The sequence below is a fragment of the Scleropages formosus genome, chromosome 5 (assembly GCF_900964775.1).
Source record: "Scleropages formosus chromosome 5, fSclFor1.1, whole genome shotgun sequence".
NCBI classification, from domain to species: Eukaryota; Metazoa; Chordata; class Actinopteri; order Osteoglossiformes; family Osteoglossidae; genus Scleropages; species Scleropages formosus.
The window spans coordinates 6,348,077-6,367,476 of record NC_041810.1 but is presented as its reverse complement, the minus strand read 5'-3'; the positions used below and the strand labels follow the sequence as shown (position 1 = coordinate 6,367,476).

Genomic DNA, 19,400 nt, shown 5'->3' with positions numbered 1-19,400 from the left:
TTTTACTTCATTTTGTGACGATGGAAGCCCTCCACCGAATTCTCCATCATGACATCCAGTATACCTCTACCTCGACACCTACAGAAAAGCTCAAACGGAAAACACCATGGAGGCTTCTGGGACCTTGTAAGCATCAAGCAAAAGGGGTTGCAAAATCTCTTCTCAGGTCCGTGTGCCATAACCGTGAAACTTGCTGACACCGCATCACTATCAGTGTTCTGTAATGTCTTATTGAAGCTATCGGGACGGCATAGTGGCACAGCAAGTAGTGTTGCCACCTCACAGCACCTGAGTGGCGAAAGAGAACTTGGTTGTTGAGTCTGTCTGGAGTTTGCATGTTCTCCCTATGTCCGAGTGGATTTCGGCCGGGTGCTCTGATTTCCTCCCAAAGTCCGAAGACGTTCAGGTGAACCGGTGTCTCTCAATTGCCCTTGATGTATGAGTGGGTGAGCGATTGTGCATGTGTGTGGATACCCTGTGATGGACTGGTGTCCCATCCAGGGTGTACCCACCTCTGCACTGCACCTAGTGCATCTGGCAGGGAACTTGCTCAGGACAAAGCACTTACAAAAAACTGGATGGATGAATATAGCATTCAGCCAGCTTGTCTGTTTGTGGGTTAAATTGCACAATTTCTTCAAAACACAAGACATGAAGGACATCGCTTATCAGTGGGGATTTGCTTTGGAAACCCCATGCTGAAAAATACTCAAAACTGCTTATCCACGTTGGTTTGGTGCAGATGCTCCATAACGACACTGCTTCTGGATTATTTAACTGATTAATTACTAATGTAAAAGCACATTTCTGACAAAAAAAAAAAAAATAAAAAAAATAATGATATTCAGTTTCCCCTTTGTTTACCGGACTCGCGTTTGCTGGATGGCGATGGCGAGGGTAGCACTGATGCCTCCACAGGTTTGAATCTGGCTCAGGCTGTTTGCATTTGGGATCTTATCCGTAATCCAAAGACGTGTGGAAGAAGGCAACAGTAAATCACTTTCTTATCCTCCTTTACCATGAAAACCACGTGAGTGCTTTGAATCCTACCAAAAGGCACTTACCCTTGCTAAATGTCAGTAATGTCACTTTATATTAATGAGGTTCATGGTGAGGTTGGCCCAGAATAGACAAGCACCATTATCACACACCTCAGTCACCGAACACGGGCCCTTTTCAATCTCTTCATCTTTGTTGCACAGGTACAACTTTTATCAGTCATCCCACACGAATCGGGGACAGCTTCTACCTAGAAGCCATAAGGCCACTTAAAACCTACCCACACTTACAGCTGCTCAAAAAAGTGTTTTTTACCCAAGGTGTGTTCTGCATATATCATCCAATGTTGTACATAATGTTGCAGTATTAAATTTTTTGTCTAACTGCTATACTTACTGTCTATGTATTTATTGCCTGGTTTGTCTTTAGAATTGCAGTCTGAGATGCACAAACAGCTTTCATTGTGCAATATACACTTGTACTATGTACATGACAATAAACATTAAGTATTAATTTGTAAATATGTATATACAGACATACATACATACATATACAGTAGCACTATATTTCTGGCTATATATGTTATGGCTATAGGCCCTGTGTGTGTGTGTAGTAATACATACCACCTCCTCAATTAATTCTTGTAATCAACTAACTGACAGAGGTCCTAGAGGAAGAATATTGTTCTGGGAAAACGGAGAGTAAGGTACAACGACAGATAAAGAACAAAAATGTACATAAAGCAGACGGTATCTTCGTTTCGTAGACACTGCAATCCTGTGAGGTCGTTGTAAGTAGCTTGGCGCCCTTTCTACGCGCTCACCTAGTTCGTATGATCTGGTCTCAATCAGGTCGTCTTCGTTGAAACAAATATGAGGACAGCCGGGTGGCTTCTTTAGTTTATGTTGTGCTGCGCAAGAGAAAGCTGAAGCGATGTCTGGAAGAGGCAAGGGCGGCAAAGGTCTTGGAAAGGGAGGCGCGAAACGCCATAGGAAGGTTTTGCGTGACAACATCCAGGGTATTACAAAACCCGCTATCCGTCGCCTGGCTCGTCGCGGTGGTGTCAAGCGTATTTCTGGGTTGATCTACGAAGAAACCCGTGGCGTGTTGAAAGTGTTTCTAGAAAACGTTATTCGTGATGCTGTCACATACACGGAACATGCGAAGAGAAAGACGGTCACCGCAATGGATGTTGTTTACGCTCTGAAGCGCCAAGGTCGCACGCTGTACGGCTTTGGCGGCTAAACTTCTGTAACTGCCTGAGAAGAACTATTTCCCCCCCCCCAAAGGCTCTTTTAAGAGCCACACACTTAAACAAAGAAAGAGTAATAAATTTCCCACGTATCCGTTTTATGGAGATTCTCAAAGACCACAAACTTATTCTACCACAAGACTCGTCTCAACATAATAGTTAAAACAAGAGTTAAAATTTTTGTATAGGAGCACATGTTAATAGTTAGATAAACGCACTTCCGAAGTTAATCATCACGTCAGAGCAGTAATTTCTCTAAAATGAGTTATCATCCAGTAGTCCTCATTCAAAAATTCTGACGGCTAACATCTCAGTTTATGACAACACACTAATTTCTATATCTAAAGTGTCAGGTCTGTTAGAATGTGTGTATAAATCGTTTTTAATAATCTTCAATGAAGTAACCTTTCACTGACTTTTTAAAGCAGTGGAATTACTGTAAAAGGCATCTATTGGTAGTAATCTATTAAATACTACTCAAATTGATTACCTTCATAGGCAATTATGTCACACGGTAACAGTACTGTAATACTTCAACTTCTTTTATTCGGTTATACAACCGGCAACATTTTTTTAGACCCCGGTAAAAAAACTGATTTGAACAAAAGCACAATTCCACAAATGCATTGTTTGTACTGTTGAACGCGCCAAAATAGAGAGACCAATAGAATTTGAACGTCATAAGGCGGGCTTTCAGCGTCCAATGAAATCCGTGCTTCCTTCGACGAGCATATTTACATATTACATGTTATATAAGGCGACGTGTTGGGCGAGTAGGTTGTTTTTCTGTAGAAGTTTCAGCCATGCCTGAAACAGCGAAGACAGCACCCAAGAAGGGCTCGAAGAAAGCCGTGACAAAGACGGCAGGCAAAGGAGGAAAAAAGCGCAAGAGGTCTAGGAAAGAGAGTTATGCTATCTACGTCTACAAGGTACTAAAGCAGGTTCATCCTGATACTGGGATTTCTTCCAAAGCAATGGGAATCATGAACTCGTTCGTGAACGACATCTTTGAGCGCATCGCTGGAGAAGCTTCTCGTTTGGCCCATTACAACAAACGCTCGACTATCACTTCCCGGGAGATTCAGACTGCTGTGCGCCTTCTGCTGCCTGGTGAACTAGCTAAGCACGCGGTGTCCGAGGGTACAAAGGCCGTCACCAAGTACACGAGCTCCAAGTAAACCAGTGACCCAAACAAGTCCCAAAGGCTCTTTTAAGAGCCACCCATTTCTTCCTCTAAGGGGGCAAAAGTGCTTTATAGACCACTAATACCTTTCATTCTTATTATACTGAAATGTTTGATACTTAATGTTCCACGTGCTTTACTTGTTTGATATATTATGTCACCATTGCATTTCTCTTTGTGAAGTTTTCCTGTTTATGCTTTTCTCCAAATAAATGTTACTCTTATGCTCGCCTACCTCTCAGCGTTTTACCTACTTACTTGGGTCTCCTAACGAAATCTCTCGATTGATTGAACTGCAACACTTTAAGAATTAAATTTAAGATGATGCCATCAAGCATATACATGACTCAATGTAACAAGCTTTCAAAATGTCTTGAGCTGTTTCAGTGGCTTGTGCTAAGAATTGATCTAGACAATAGGTAAGCAAAATATTCAATGCATTAACTGCATAAATTTACGACGTTACAGTACGGGAATTTGAACTTTCAGTTAAAAGTAAATATCTGAAAACTAGTACGTTAGCATATGCGTACCTGCAAAGGCTTGCAGGATAGGCGTTCTTTGTGTTGATTGGAGAACGACATGACATTGTCGTAGCCAATAAAAGAGCAGCTTTATATCAGTTGTACTCGATTGTTGTGTGAGGGTAAATTCAAAATGAGGATACGAGGATAAACTGGCGGAAAAGCAAGAGTTACGCTGGGGCGGAGGTGGGTCCAGTCCATCGCAAGCTCGGCACACACTGTTTCACACACTTTTTTAGTGGATAACTTAGTTTCACCAATTTTTACACCAACCTTGTTCAGCACTCAGTGCACCGATGAGAGAAGCGCTATGTAAAAAGTTTAAACCAACCGAATTGCCTGCATTAATGTTTCTTATGTTATTAATATGTTCTACATTCTTACCGCGTTGAATAGCTGGGGGTTTTGCGCTCCGACGCATCTCACGCTGCTTCGGCTCGTGTTGCCGAATAGTTCGGAAGCGGGTCCTATACGGACATCTAGTGGCGATATTTTATACTGCAGCTGCACAGCGCAGCCGCTTTTCTACATAATGAATGAATGAGCTTTATTGCCAAATATGTTTACACATACAAGAAATTTGTCTTAGTGACAGAAATTTCCACAGCACAGACAGAATGACAGTGACAAGACACAGATGAAAGAATGGGCTAATAAAAGATAAAAAGAAGAAAATCTACAAAGTGCACAATATACAAAATAGACACTAGACATGTTTGTCCATGTATGTTATATACAATGCAAGGGAAAGTAAATAAGAGATGTGAAAAATAAATTTAAATATAAATAGCGTTGTTTATTGCACCAGTTTACTCCTAGAGGGCATTTAACTGTTCATGATGTAATTTTTTTTTTTTTTTTATCAAACCCCCGCAAATTTCCGCGTGGCATTACCGTGATCAGGATGTGAGGGACTCGTTTGTGAAGCTGCTCAAATCCTCCTCCAGGTGGCTTGAGAGGAGGAGGCCTGTCCAAGTGATCCCGATTCCTCTTTTTTGTAACATTCGAAAACACGGCAGTAGTGTGTTTGTGTGTGTGATGCTGTTCTAGTTTGGCTTTAGTTATGTTTATGTAATTTTTTTAAAATATATTTTAAGAACTTCGAGCAGTAAGTTTCAGACAATGAAAACATTTACCGAAGTAATACTTTTGTAGTTAATGTAGTGGAGTATTAAGTGCTTAAGTTCTTTCTGTAGTCATTTGACAGCAAGCATTCATAGCAGACTAGTTTCTTCCACAAAGTGTATTTTTATACATTTTATAATAAATGGGCAGTAATACATTTTATTACAGAGGCCAGAGCTGTGCCTCGAAAAGCTTCGTAGGAAACCAAAGAAATGCATTTTCCCCTAAACATTTCTTTAAGAACACTAACTACTTGAATGAAGTGTTGCGCAATTTTTTTAATTATTTTTTTTTTAAATTCCAAAACATTTTCCTTATGTATTGTCTTGGTGTAAAAGAAATACGGAGCACATAGGAAATACACACGTCGGAGGTGCGACGCAAGTTGTGACGTCATAAGGGTTTCCCTTCAGTTGTGTTCGTCTCTGACAGCATTGTTTGCTTGTTATACAAAGACCACTAAATGTGCACCAGTTTGTCTGTCTCTTGACCCTGCCTTTTTCAAGAACTTCCATGAATTGTGTTATGTGCCGGAGTGTTTTCATTCAACTCTGCACCTCCCTCCTTAGTCCTGCCTTTGGTTATCCGTGCAGGACAGGTGATGTACGTACAGTTCATACAGGACTTTTCAGTAAAAACAATGACTCATTTACATGGAAGGGAATACCTGTGAATCATTTACATTTAAGTGGTTTTTCTTATTGGTGCTGAAGAGATGGTAGCATGGACACTAGAATTTTTCTGTAGAATTTGCATGTGAAACTAAGAGGATGGAAAACTTACATTTATTTATTTAGCAGATGCTCTTCTCCAAAGCGACTTCCAATGAACTCTATGTAGTGTTATCAGCCCACACACCTTATTCACCGTTTTGACTTACACTGCTAGATACACTACATACAATGGGTCACTCATCCACACATCAGTGGAACACACACACTCTCTGTCACTCACATACTATGGGGGAACCTGAGCAGCATGCCTTTGGAGTGTGGGAGGAAACCAGAGCACCCAGAGGAAACCCATGCAGACACAGGGAAAACATGCAAACTCCACACATACTGAGTGGGGATCAAACCCATGTCCTCTCACACCACCCAGGTGCTGTGAGACAGCAGTGCTACTAGCTATGTCACCATGCCCCCCTATATCCTTTATATTAACAATATTAATTAAATATTTATATAATTATATATTACAATATATTAAGTATTTTTGAAACTTTGCCTCATGCTGTAACCTGTCTGAGCACATCCATTCAGTTTCTGTAACTGCTTGTCTTGGGCATGGTCACAGTGAACAGGAACCTATCCCAGAAGCTCTGGGCACAAGGTGGGGAGAGGGGTACACCCTGGACAGGATGCCAGTCCGTCACAGGGTGGCCACTCACTCACTCACTCACCCATTCACACATTACTGACAATTTAGTGTCATCAGTCTGCCTGAAGTGCATGTCTTTGGATTGTGGGAAGAAACCAGAGCACCCGGCTGAAATCCACAGAAACACAAGGAGAATATGCAAACTTCACAGAGGCTAAGCTAGGGCCGAACCCACGTTCTCTCACACCACCGTACCGCTGCCACTTGAATCCACCGCAACCTTTTTGGTACGACAGAAATGTGAACCTTTATAAACTTAATGTTACCAAAAATTACAGTGAAGAGCATGATTTACCTGCCTTTTTTGTTAGAACTCAAGACTCATCTAGTGTAGTATTTATGGAATCAGTTTGTTTTGGCCTGCATAATACTGTCTTGTAATGTATGCTTTTGTTACCTAATATATATCGGAATAACTGACAATCCATAGCAACTGCATTTTGGCAAAAAAACAAAAAAAGACTGCAGTTTGAACAAGATGCTACGAAGAGTGAGACTGAGCTGAAGCCATATCATCATGCAGTGATGGCAGATGCAGGGACATCACTGAGGATCATGTCTAGGGGGTGCTTCTGTTGTACTCTCGAGGAGGACAGAGGTCCTTAACTATGTAACCAGATTTTTTTACGGTAAACGTAAATTTTAAATAAAACAGATGACAGAAAAGAAAAATAACAGCGATCGGTTGTAATTAAGCCTCCATCTTTGCCTTATGTTTTTTTTTTCCCCAGACAAACACGTCGGTGTTTTGATTTAATTATGCGCGGCGCGCTTCTCCACCACATCTGCACTTCCAAGCTCCCTACAATAAATGAGAGCGCAGCGACACCGAGCAGCTGCTCGACTCCTCCGGCGCTCACGTTTCTCGGCTCGCGCCCACGTCGCGAGCCAAGGCGGAAACGCGCCAAAAAAAAATAAACAAAGGCGGGGCTACGCGTACGTCAGGCTGACGCTTCCGCTCGAGGCGCGTGCGGCCACGCCCCCGCGCTGGAAACGACGGGAGAAAGCATCGATACGGCAACGGGAAGCGGTGCGATATTGTCCCCCCCGGAAGCGCCGCCCACCGAAACGAGCGGCGCCGTTAGCTGGATCGCGTGCTTGAGCGTTGGGGATGTGGGGCGAATAACGTGACGGGGGCGAACGAGCCGTGAAGACACGCCCCCTGTGCACGTGAGCGCGCGCTGACTCAGGGCTCCGTCCGCTGTCACCTGCTCCGCGCCATGTGTCTTGTGTCGTGTGCCGTGTGTGCGACTCGAGCTGCGTGAGCGACCCGACCGACCGACCGACCGACCGACGCGTCTCTGCTTCGCTACGGTCAGTTTGTGCTCGTTTTCCCGCCCGGCTGCAGTTACACGATACATGATGATGATGATGATGATCATGTCGTTCACGTTTCGTTTTCCTGAACTTGAAGTGTCTGTGTTTGCAGTTAACTGTGTAAAATAATTTGTAAACTCTGCAACGCCGTGAGAGCAACACGATCATCGATCGGATCGACGACGATGATCCAAGAGTCAGACGAGAAGGTTATTAAACGCGACCCGATTTGGATTCACTGTGTCCGAACGCGAGCGACTGCGTTAGAGACGGAGCCGAGACAGTAAAACAGGCCCCTTGTTGTAGCCGACTGAGTGCGCGTTCAAAGTGCCGCTCCGATCCGCTCCTCCCGCGGGACTCGAGCCCTCTGCTACACCTCCATGGCTGCCGCGTTCACTGCGTTTCTCTCTTCTCTGCCCGTCTTTACTCGTTCCTAACTGTTTTACCGCCGTCAGACGAGTACGAGCTGTCGGCGGCATCCGCTGTGTTTACCGCATTTACTCTGCTGTGGACGTTTCAAGGTGCGAAGCGCCCTTTGCCGCGGCGCTGCGGTTCTTACCCTGATTGATATAGTAAAAAAAAAAATGGAGTAAAGCAGGACTGTGTGTGGCTTTGAGCATAAAGCTATTACGAAAAAAAGTGCCCTGGAAGGAAAATGACGAAATGTGTGTGTGTGTGTTCCTGGCGGTGGATGGTTTAACTTTAAGTAAGAAGCCGGTGTCCGGTGTCCGGTGTGTTTCGCACTCGGTCAGTGTCACCCTTCAGACCGCTCTTTATTCGCGCTTCCTTTCCCTACAGGCCAGGCTCTCTGTTCAGTTAAAGAATGTTGTTGTGCGAGAAGAAAATCGGATCGGCAGCTCGCGGCTCCCTTTGAACGCGTCGCGCGCGCACCTGTCAATGTTACATTGCGGGAATTTTGCACTTTTCTCCAAAGCCACTGGCAGCGTTAGTCTGTCTGCAATTATTTACCTATAGATCTGGGTAACCTTTGCTGGAGGTAACTTAGGGTAGGTACTACAGCAGGAGGTGGGATTCGAACCTGGGACCGTTGGGTCTAAAGGCGGCAGTGCTAACTACTACACTACCAGCTCTGCTGCTGTAGGAATCACTGGAGCTCAGGATTGTGGTTGAACCCTTCGTTCAACTCCTTGTCCATCCATCCGTCTCGCTCTTAGAGGCCAACTCGTCCGCCCCAGTTAGTTCCTGCCGTGACCGAACGCACATTTTGAGCCTCGTGGGCTCTGTCCTCCGCAGAGCTGTGTAAATAATTGCAGTTAATATGGTTATCATTTATTTCTGCCACCAATAAGTGAGAGAATAAGCGCTTATTCAGGTCCTTGGGGTACAGCTGGTAGTGTAGTGGTTAGTGCTCCTGTCTTTAGACCCGGAGGTCACAGGTTCCCATCTCACCTCTGGCTGTACATGGGTAACTAATTGTAATCTGAACATTAATAGTCACTTTGGAGGACATTGTCAGCTGAATAAGTAAAGGTTGTGGGGAATAAACTGCTCTGTTGGGGTAGGAAGGGCAGATGGTGTTTCTCTGGCATTATTTCCATTTATTACAGACTGCTTCAGCCGCTCTGTGTCTCAATCACAGTTTCCCCACATTGCAAACTCCTCATTTTATAGCTGTTACGAATACAGGTGTGGTGTCCGCAGCAATAATGGCTTCAATCTAGAGTTATTCCGAAATCTTACGATTGTTATTCTTTGAAGGGGAAAATGCCCCTTGGTTTGCTCCCTGGTGTAGAAAGGATGGAAAACCTCAGGATTAATTTTGGACTGTCGTTAAACTTCAGATTCCGTGGTGCAGCGTTGATCGTAACTGTTCGGCCTTTTTCCCCACGCAGATCTCTGAGCATCTTGGGCTCTGAAGAGCAGCAATGAGAAGCAAGACCAAACCAGGAAGCCACAGCAGGTTCTCTGCTGATGCGGTCAAACAGAAAAACATGCAGCAGGAGAACTTCGCTCTGGAATCTGAGAGGGATTCCGGATACTCAGGTCTGTTGCCGCGCAGATGATTCTTCACCACGCTTCACGATGGCGTCGCTTCGTCGCTGTCGTATATTTGCTTAGTCTTCAGTGTTCGGTCGCTGACACGGAAGAATTTGCCCAGAACCTACTTTGGTTATCAGAATCAAAGTGATACTAAATTAAATGGTGCAACGCAATCAGCTAGAACCTTCCAGAACGTTGAATTCTGGTTTGATGGAAACATCCGTGTCGGGCCTCCGTTCCTCAGAACGCATTTCGTCTTTCGGTAGCGCTGCCCTTACGCTGCCTCCCAGGTGGCCTCTGCAAGGTTTTGCTTTCTCCACGGGACGGTTATCTGGGTTATTTCTGCAGTGTCGCTGTGTCTCCTCTTCCTTCCTCGGTTTCCAGGGAAACAGGTTGTAGACGGTCACTTTGTCTTGTTGCACTTGCTGTTGTAAGTGGGAAGAGAAAAAAAAAAAACACTGTTTCACACCTTCGGCAGCTGAAAACAATGTCTTTTGTTTTCCTCTCTTTTTATTTGTATGTATCCGTTAGTATCAACAGCTAATAGGAATGAAGAGCTGGGGGGGAAAAAAGAGATCAAACAAAAAGTTAGTGTTTGTTACACAGTTCTCCAAAACACCTATTTTCAGATGTTCCAAGTTCGATATTCCATTTTTTCCACGGTAGCAAAAAAATTAATCGCTGCCATCATAACAGTAACAATAAGCAGAACAGGTAAAATAAAAGTATTATGAAAGAAAGCCGGGAAGGTAAACGCTGCTTGTCGAAAACTTCTTTGAATTCGTTTCGGCCAAATGTGTTGTTTCACATATTCCAGTCTAGGCAAAATCATACGGCTCAAATGCAGCAAGGAGACACGGATGTTCGTTTACCGGTCAGTTTTTGTCCGTTTATTGTTACTTTTAGTTTGATACATTGTATCGCGTTTCCTTTCCGTTTCGTTTGTCAGCCTGGACTGAAGTATTGACTGAAATTCAAAGCCTTACGGCATCGGTACCCACACGTTACATGTGCTGGTTGAACAACCATCCAGGTCTGTGGATCCTCATGCCCTTTAATCTATAAAGGTAATAAGATAGTTTGTTTGATAAAGATTCATGGGTTGCCTGGAGAGGGGTCCGATTCCCTGGCAACCTCTCGTCTCCGCGCTTTTGTACCGAGGCGGGTTTCGGCTTTTGCCCCCCACGCATGTTATGCCGAGGTCGTTTCCTGTACAGCAGCTTTCAACGTTTGCGTTAAAGCATCGGAGAGGCCGTATACAGCACACGGTTTTCCCAGTACAGGAGCTGTTTGGAAGCTGGATCACTCCTGTCTGGACTGATGTAGAAGTTCATTTATAGGTTTGGGCTCGGAACTTTGACTACTGTTCAAATGCTTGGGTGGCACAGCGAGTAGCACTGCTGTCTCATAGTGTCTGGGTGGTGTGAGAGGACGTGGGTTCGATCCCCGCTCAGTCTGTCTTGAGTTTGCATGATCTCTCTGTGTCTGTTTGGGTCTCCTCTGGGTGCTCTGGTTTCCTCCCACACTCCAAGGACAGACATGCTGTTCAGGGTCACCCATAGTGTGTGAGTGACACGGAGAGAGTGCGCGTGTTCCACTGATGTATGGATGAGTGACCCAGTGTAAGTAGTGTATCTAGCAGTGTAAGTCACCACGGTGAATAAGGTGTGTGGGCTCATAACACTACATAGAGTTCACTGGAGAAAAGTGTCTGTTAAATAAATTACATGTAAATGCACAAACTGAAGTTGTCAGGTACCATTAATCATTTACCGTGTGTGTGTTGAAGCAGCATAAACGCTTGTGGTACTGGTGTTCAGGGTGATGGTAGGTGTGTTTTGTGTAAAGTTACCCCGACTGCATAACCCCTCTGGGAGGTCACCCCCTCGAGCCACGTGTGTAAGTGTGACCTGCCTTGTCACCGATTTCTGCAACCTACTTATCATCCCTCGGTCGAGTCCGGAAAGGAGCGCCGCCACAAAGATGTTGGACACAAGGGGTTTAAATCAAATACTGATCAAGTGATCATTTTAATTCTGGTTTCAAGTTCAGTTCAGGTATTGGTGATACTGGGCTTGTGAAGAGCAGGTAGAGGAGTAAAAACTAAAGAGAAAACGTGGCATTTAAAGAAGAAAAGTGGTATTTCAGCAAGTGCGCTGATTTTTAAAGCTTGAAGGGCTGACGTGTTACGAAAATGTCTCTCTGCGTTTCCACGGCCCTGCCTGTATTTAGCTGATGCTTTCCATCCAAAGTTTGTGCAGACGTAGAATAACCAGAAGTGCGTTTCTCCAAGATTCAGAGATACAGAAAAAAAAAAAAAAATCTCAAGGTACATTTTGCAAGTAGCTGCGTATAGAATTATTCTGGAGTCGAATCGCAGAACTGATGACGAGCCCTTGGGCCCAAAGTCGCTCCCAAATATTTTCTACGTTAGTAAGTAGAGGAGCCGCAGTGTGTGCGAAAGAGCTGATTTTCAGGCTTTCTTTCTGGCCGAAATGCGTTGGCCATTGAAACGTAATGATTCACACGTGTCTCTGCCTTGTTTCTCTTCAGATGCTTTAAACGTTCGGCGTTTTCCCCCGTAGGCTAACATTTTATTCCTTAAGACTGTTTTGTTTCATGCAAAGTCACGTTCTTGAGGTTACAGCTTTAAAGTAGCCTTAGTTGGTTGAATTTTTCTTTTTTTTTTTTAGTATTGTTTATGCTTTAGTTAAACTGAATGGCTTCTTTCTTTATATGAAAGTATCTCCTCTTGTCGTCCGTGTTATTTTGTATTCGTAGTGAGATGTTTACGATCGTCAGTGGTTTCGCCTCAAATTTGAAAAGCGAAAATGCCATGCATTGATTGATCAGTCCTAACGATCATCTTCTCTCCACAGTTTCACACGAGGAAAAAATGTGTGTTATCTTCACGTGGATCTTGCATGACTTTTGCAGACGCTGGCTCGGAGTACCTGAGCATCACGGACCAGGCCGACGCGACCGAGCAAGACCGAGGCTCGAGACCGCACATCCCCCAGAAGGCCCCGGCGGGGGCTGCCTATCCGAGTCTTTCCTCCATGATCCTCATGAATAATGTTCTCCTCAAACCGGTATGCCATGTTGCGCCGCTCTTCTCACGAGTGCCCGCGAACTGGGCTGTGGCTCTTAGTCCTACTGCAGCTTATTGATTTGTCGCAGTTCGTGCCTCTCTTCTGGCTACATGTGTCATGGCATTCAGAGCTTACGAATGTTTCTAACGTCTGAATGTACGTCGTAGGCTCCCCCGCTAGTCGGTCTCCTAACGCGAGGCTTCTCGCACGTCCGGCTCGCAGCTTTCAGTGAGGTTTATGAAGAGCCCCGGGTCACAGCAACGTACAGGCAGACGTAGTAGACGGAGAAATGGCCAATACGTCCACATACGCGGAGCGATCGGATACGTCCCCGATATCCCACGTCTTCTCGGGAGCATAGGAGGAGGTATTCGGAGAAGAACGTTCCTCGTCTGAGACGCTGAGCATCAAGTATTTCCAGATACGATTGCATTTCAGTAGATCCTTGGCAATGAGGGGTGTAAAGGGATGTGTAATGGTCTCTAAAAGCGCTGATGAATCACCAGGGGGTCCCGTGTAACTGCGCCTGAAGCTGCGTGTGAGGTCTTTATCCACCTCTCATTCCGTTGTAATTTCACTCGCTCGGCCAGAATACGATTAGGTTTATTCCCCAGTTTGTAGGAACATCGTTTCATAAAGAGCGGTAGCTTTTTTTTTTTGCATGATTTGTATAGTACAGGGTGGCTACCGATTTACCTTTTAATTTCGCCGACTCCTCCAATTCAGAGATTCTGTATTTAGTCCAGAAGAAGCAAGTTTCGAGGCTATTGGTGCGATCGGTTTGACGAGTTTCGTTCCCAAAACCACCATGTGCTGAAAAGTTTCTCTCATTGGCCTTTGACAGCATCCAGCTGAGTTTCCGTGTCGCTTAGCTCGCGTATCTTAGTTTGCGTACCGTTCAGTTGACCAAACCTCTCATTCGTAACGCTCGGAGGGGCTGCTTGACCAGATATCGTCTCTCTCGTCCATCCGACCAAATGTACCCCCCGCAGGTGAACCGGCTCCATTCTGGCATTCGTTGGAAGTTTTTGACCAACGAGACGAGATCGGGGCTTCGTCAAAAACTTCCATTGCATCCATGACATGATTAGGCATCATTTGTCATGATTGTGGGGTGAATTTGGGATGGGTTTGAAACAAATTGAATTTTTGACATGTACATGTATTCCTTTATCAGACGCTTTTCTCTAAAGCAACGTACATCTCGTAGAAAATACAACGTGTTCATTACATGAGCAGGAAGAGACGCTTAGATACAGACGTGTGATTCTTAAGTGAAGTTAGTTTCTTTCCACCATACGAACCAACGTTCATCACATGAGTAGCTGCATAAAACTTTATCAGGATATCGACGATTCCTGATCACCTTCCTAAATATATACGTATATACTTTTAACATTTACATTACACGAGTAGCTGCGTGAATGTTTATCCGTTATTCAACAGCTACGAGGGAGGAAAAAAATGTTTTTCTGCATAAGAAAAAATGAAATAAGTAATTTAATTATCTGGTATTTACATATACAGTCCATATTCAGGAATGAATTAGGGCCACATAATGAGGGGTAAGTGTACATTTATTCTCCCTGTATTAGTGTGAGTTTAATGGTGGTGATGATGATGATCTGTGTTTTGCAGCCCAGTGAAGACAGCATTCCAGTGAAGTCTTCAAGTTTCTGCCCCGGGGTCGAAATGTTTCAGCACCCCCAGATGGTCGTCCTGCAGCCGCTAGCTTCGAAAGATGGCGGCGGCGGCAGCAGCATTGCACAGAGGGGCAAAGTCTCGAAGCAGCGCCTGCACAATAAGTATCTGCCCATCCTTAAATCTTACCCTAGAATTGCTCCTCACCCGGGTAGGAGCTTGCCGAGCTTCTCCGAGTTCAACGGCTTGGTGCCCGGCCATCGGCCCCCCCACCAAAGAGCGATGCACCAACCCTGCAGAGCCAGAGTCTCCGCAACTAACTTGCCCAGTCCCCCGTCCGTCTCCCCGTCTTGCTGCTCTCCGCAGACGAGCTGCGCGGGGAGCCTTTCCGCAAACGCTCAGGTGGAGCAGCCGGTAGACGGCATGGAGCCCGCCGTTCCCGTCCCCGCATCCGGCGCCCCCGCGGCCGGCCGTACGGAGCCCGGCGCCCTTTCCGCCCGCCCTTATTCCGCGTCGCGAGAGGCCGACTGCCCCGGTAGCCCCTCCGAGTGCCGCACCAAACGGAAGCGCTTCCGCAACACCTACAACATCCTCAGTATGTCGGGCCTACTGGACATCACCCTGCGCACCAAGGAGCTGATCCGGCAGAACCGGCGCACCCAGGGAGACCTGGAACAGCTGCGCAGACACGCCAGCCTCCTGGTCGAGGCAGCCGGGAGCAGCGACCCCCAGGTGTGGGCCCGGCTGCAGCTGATCATCCTGGAGACGAGCGCCGGTGGATTTCTGGAGAAGGAGGAAGTACTTTGTAATAGCGTGGGATGACCGCGAGAGGCGTGCGGGCGGGAAGACGGACGAAAGGAGGCGATGTGCGACCCGTACCCCGGTCCCATTCCGTCTAGCGATGTTGGGAAACGCTGCGCGATACGGCCGACCGCGGGACAAATACGCTGGCACCATATTGTTGTCGGGCGACAACTGTGGTGTCCGGCGGACAAAACTGTAAAACGGGCACGGAAATTTTCACACGAGACTTCGGCAAAGGATTACACCCACCTACAGAGGCCAGTGTTTGAGCAAAAAAAGATTATGTGCCTCCGTTTTGTTCCAAGCTGCTTGATGTTAGAAGCTGGCATTTTTTTTAATTTTTTTTTTTTTTTAAAAATTTCTTTCTAATGAGGGTGTGCTGAAGATTGTCATAGGACTAGCAGTGAAAATCACATTGAGCTGTTGCGCAATTCGCTGCCCTGCCGTAAGCTGGCTGCTCTCAGATCGGCGGCGAAGCCGCCCCCGTGTTCACTTCCTTTATTTCCGCGCATTGTTTGCATATCTTTATCTGCGGCGGAAAGACGTGTTTATGTTTCATACGTACGCTTTGCTCTGGGTAAATCCAGCGTGCAGCATGAAAGGCTTGTTCAAAGTTTCCAGCATCTCCTCTCCAGCAGCTGGTACGTGATACAGACTTCATCTCGCTGACCTCTGCGATATCCTTATGTGCGTCCATGTGTGGCCGTGCATTACTGTACGTGTGTGGATTTAATACCCTATTAATTCTATTGGCAATATTAATAACGTCATACCAAGTCGACTCTTGTACATTCTCTGAAGTGGTAACTTAAGGCCTCCATAGATCAAGCCGTTGGGGATTAAGATGCACGACACGTAACTCGCAGCGTGAAGTAGCTGAACTGCAAATCTGAGGTGATGTGTTTTATATATATATACACACACACACACACACACACACACACACACACACGTGTTGTCTGAAGCCGCTCGTCCCAAGCGGGGTCGCGGCAAGCTGGAGCCTCACCCGGCAACACAAAGCACAAGGCTGGAGGGGGCGGGGACGCACCCAGCATGGGACGCACCCAGGATGGGACGCCAGTCCAGTGCAAGGCACCCCAAGCGGGACTTGAACCCCAGACCCGCCAGAGAGCGGGATGCCACCAAGCCTGCTGTGCCACCGCACCCCCCCAATAAAATACATATTTAGTCAAAACCAGTGTTTATTTTCTAACGTGAAGGGATTGTAACCCTAAAGGTAGGATTTCGAGGAGATGGTACTGTGTGTATATATAAGAGATCAAAGGTAAGAATCAGTACATGTGCAGAAATGACTGAAATATTGATACTGGTCATTTATTTCTGCACGCACGCAGTTTTTGTTCTGTTGCTCTTTGTGTATTGCACATAATCCTGGCGATGTGCCGCATTGCGCGTAGCTTCGAAGATGATGAAAACACAAGATGCAACGCTGATCTGAAATTTTTATCTTACCCTTTGAGTAGCAAAAATAGTTCCATATTACAAAAGGGTGCTACCTGTATCAAAAATTTTAAAGAAACTTTTTTGTTTTTCAATGACGCTTTAAGCATTGAAACGAACAGCACCCTGTGAGTGCATTATCCTGTGTCATTACAGAATCAGAAATCGGTGACTATGGTATGCGTTGAACTATTATAAGGAAATACTGCAACAAGCCTTCTGTGCTTTTCAAGCTGGTACATTTAAACAGTAAAAAATGTCTGTTTATATTAATCATCAACTTTGAAGTCCTTTGCTTTGTGTCTCCTAGAGCCTGATGCTGGCCTCACTCTTTGCTCATGTGGATTCATTAAATGCAGGTTATGAAATAAACAGTTGTCGTTTGGATGGATAATGATTTTTATGCTGCTCTTGCTGTTCTATTAGCACACCCAGATTTCCTTATTTGTTTAGCAGACACTTTTCTCCAAAGCGACTTCCAATTAACTCTATGTAGTGTTATGAGCCCACAAACCTTATTCACCAAGGTGATTTACACTGCTAGATACGCTACTTACAATGGGTCACTCATCCATACATCAGTGGAACACACACACTCTCTCTGTCACTCACACACTATGGGGGAACCTGAACAGCATCTCTTTGGAGTGTGGGAGGAAACCAGAGCGCCGAAAGACTTCCACTGCTAGATACCCCACTTACACTGGGTCACTCATCCATACATCAGTGCAACACACACACTCTCTCTGTCACTCACACACTATAGGTGAACCTGAACAGCATCTCTTTGGAGTGTGGGAGGAAACCAGAGCGCCCGAAGACTTACACTGCTAGATACACTACTTACACTGGGTCACTCATCCATACATCATCAGGCCCTCTTAACACCTTCACTTCTACTGCCACCACTTCCATCAACAACCTTCAACTTTACCGTTGCTACAGTTGCCGATGCTCTCAGCGACGCTCCGCAGCCCTCGACTCGTTCACATTCCTTCCCACACGTTGCTGTCTCCGTTTTCCATTCACCAGCCTCGTTACTCACCACTTTGGTAGACCTGGGAGATGTTTGTTATTCCCTATATGCCATTAAATTTTTCTGCTGAATGTGTGAGAATGAACTGCAGGTCGACTCTGCCCCTACAAGAATGTAATTAGTGTAATTTGTGTAATACGTGTCCTAAGATCTGTGTAGTCTCATAAACACAAACCCCACATCACCATATTTTTACGGTGCTCTTAAACAGCCACGTTTCCTAATTTAATTAGCAAGCACCTGTTCCAACCAGCTGACGCGAGACTCGCATGTTTGTTTCCCTGCAGATACACACCCTTCTGACCACATGTTGCCGGAACCACAAATTGCCCCACGGCACCATCGACACAACCGTGCTATTAGGGAAGAAGGTCATCTGCGAGAACATGCCAATGTGTGAAACCCAGAGACTGGCAGAGTATCCAACGTGATACTCAAATGAAAGTACTGGTACTTTCAACAAAAAGCAAAGTACTCATCCAAAATTTTGCTCAGTACAAGTGAAGTAAAAGTATCGGGACACAAAACAACCGAAGTTACTTTGACTCAAATGAATCTTTGTAATGTTAAGGACCCCCTAGCGATCCTTGCTAAAACGCAAATGGAATGACACACAGCGAATACTTTCACACGTTTTCACACATATTCCGAATACTTTCAGAAGAAACGTAATGGCCGAGCCTTTCGTGGGGAATGTAAAAGTGGTAGCATGAAACTAGTATATAACCTTTCTAATTTGTGATAATCGTAGTGTGGTTTAACCCTCTCGGGGCAAAATTAATACCGGTCCAGCGGTATCTAACTGCAGAAAATCATGGAAAAATATTCACATGGTACTTATTGAATAAATTCCATTTGACGCCAATCTGCAACGGCTGCATGGAAAGGGTTAAATTAGATTAACTACTTAGCTAGTCATAGCTATTTTAAAGCCAGGGTGTCTTGCTCATGTACATTAAAAGCCAGTTGCCAGAAATAAAAGGTTTTTTCCCCCCAATGTGTGTCTTGCTAAATTAGATCATCAGCTCGAGCAGATCGAAGTTCTTCCAGGCACACAATGTAACCGCGACGACCTGCCTGCTATAAAAGTGAGTCTGATGTTCTGTTCAGTTTTGTACGAAACAGTAACGATCTCCAGAACATTATATTAACATGAGAAAAGCCGAAAAAAATTTTTCATTTTTTAATTTTTTTCTGCACTGTATCTCACTTGTTCTTGCTGACCATGATTTCATGGTTACAGTAAAACTGTTTCATGTTTCCTATTAAAGATTTTTAATCAGACAAAAAAAAAAAACTGTCACAACTGTAAACTATGGTTAGATGCTGTAAAAAATTAATATTGTACACCTGCTGCTGCATTTTTAAGGACATCGTTGACTTACTGTACTTTTGTACACAGTACATTTTAAAGGGTTTGGAATTTGAGTAGTTTTGACTGACAATTAGTCTCATAACACTAACTTGTGTTTTCACCAAAAGTGTACATTAAATTTTATTTCTCTGTATTTCAGGGTGCAGGTGACAGCATAGTGGTTACCACTTCGATTCTCACCTACTGCGGTAATACACCCTTAAACAAGGC

General features: G+C 45.0%; 3 protein-coding genes across 3 annotated transcripts; all 3 read left to right on the top strand.

Moving 5' to 3' along the window:
* The first annotated feature begins 1,929 nt into the window (after positions 1 to 1,929).
* LOC108930791 (histone H4) lies at positions 1,930 to 2,277 on the top strand. Its single transcript, XM_018746199.1, has one exon. The coding sequence runs from the start codon at positions 1,933 to 1,935 to the stop codon at positions 2,242 to 2,244; it is 312 nt and encodes a 103-aa protein (XP_018601715.1). The 5' UTR covers positions 1,930 to 1,932; the 3' UTR covers positions 2,245 to 2,277.
* A 742-nt stretch (positions 2,278 to 3,019) lies between these two features.
* On the top strand, positions 3,020 to 3,660 carry LOC108930803 (histone H2B-like). Its single transcript, XM_018746217.1, has one exon. It carries the CDS (start codon positions 3,055 to 3,057, stop codon positions 3,427 to 3,429), a length of 375 nt encoding a protein of 124 aa, XP_018601733.1. The 5' UTR covers positions 3,020 to 3,054; the 3' UTR covers positions 3,430 to 3,660.
* Positions 3,661 to 7,499: 3,839 nt separating this feature from the next.
* LOC108930781 (CLOCK-interacting pacemaker-like) lies at positions 7,500 to 16,264 on the top strand. Its single transcript, XM_029252302.1, has 4 exons — positions 7,500 to 7,777; positions 9,634 to 9,784; positions 12,719 to 12,873; positions 14,512 to 16,264. Exons 2-4 carry the CDS (start codon positions 9,667 to 9,669, stop codon positions 15,334 to 15,336), a joined length of 1,098 nt encoding a protein of 365 aa, XP_029108135.1. The 5' UTR covers positions 7,500 to 7,777; positions 9,634 to 9,666; the 3' UTR covers positions 15,337 to 16,264.
* Positions 16,265 to 19,400: the final 3,136 nt, after the last annotated feature.

Bases quoted from the DNA above. Each gene is read 5' to 3' on its own strand.
- LOC108930803 (XM_018746217.1), top strand. From the start codon at position 3,055: ATGCCTGAAACAGCGAAGACAGCACCCAAGAAGGGCTCGAAGAAAGCC.
- LOC108930791 (XM_018746199.1), top strand. From the start codon at position 1,933: ATGTCTGGAAGAGGCAAGGGCGGCAAAGGTCTTGGAAAGGGAGGCGCG.
- LOC108930781 (XM_029252302.1), top strand. From the start codon at position 9,667: ATGAGAAGCAAGACCAAACCAGGAAGCCACAGCAGGTTCTCTGCTGAT. The intron at 9,785-12,718 runs GTCTGTTGCCGC...TGACTTTTGCAG, and splicing joins GAGGGATTCCGGATACTCAG to ACGCTGGCTCGGAGTACCTG. The intron at 12,874-14,511 runs GTATGCCATGTT...TGTGTTTTGCAG, and splicing joins ATAATGTTCTCCTCAAACCG to CCCAGTGAAGACAGCATTCC.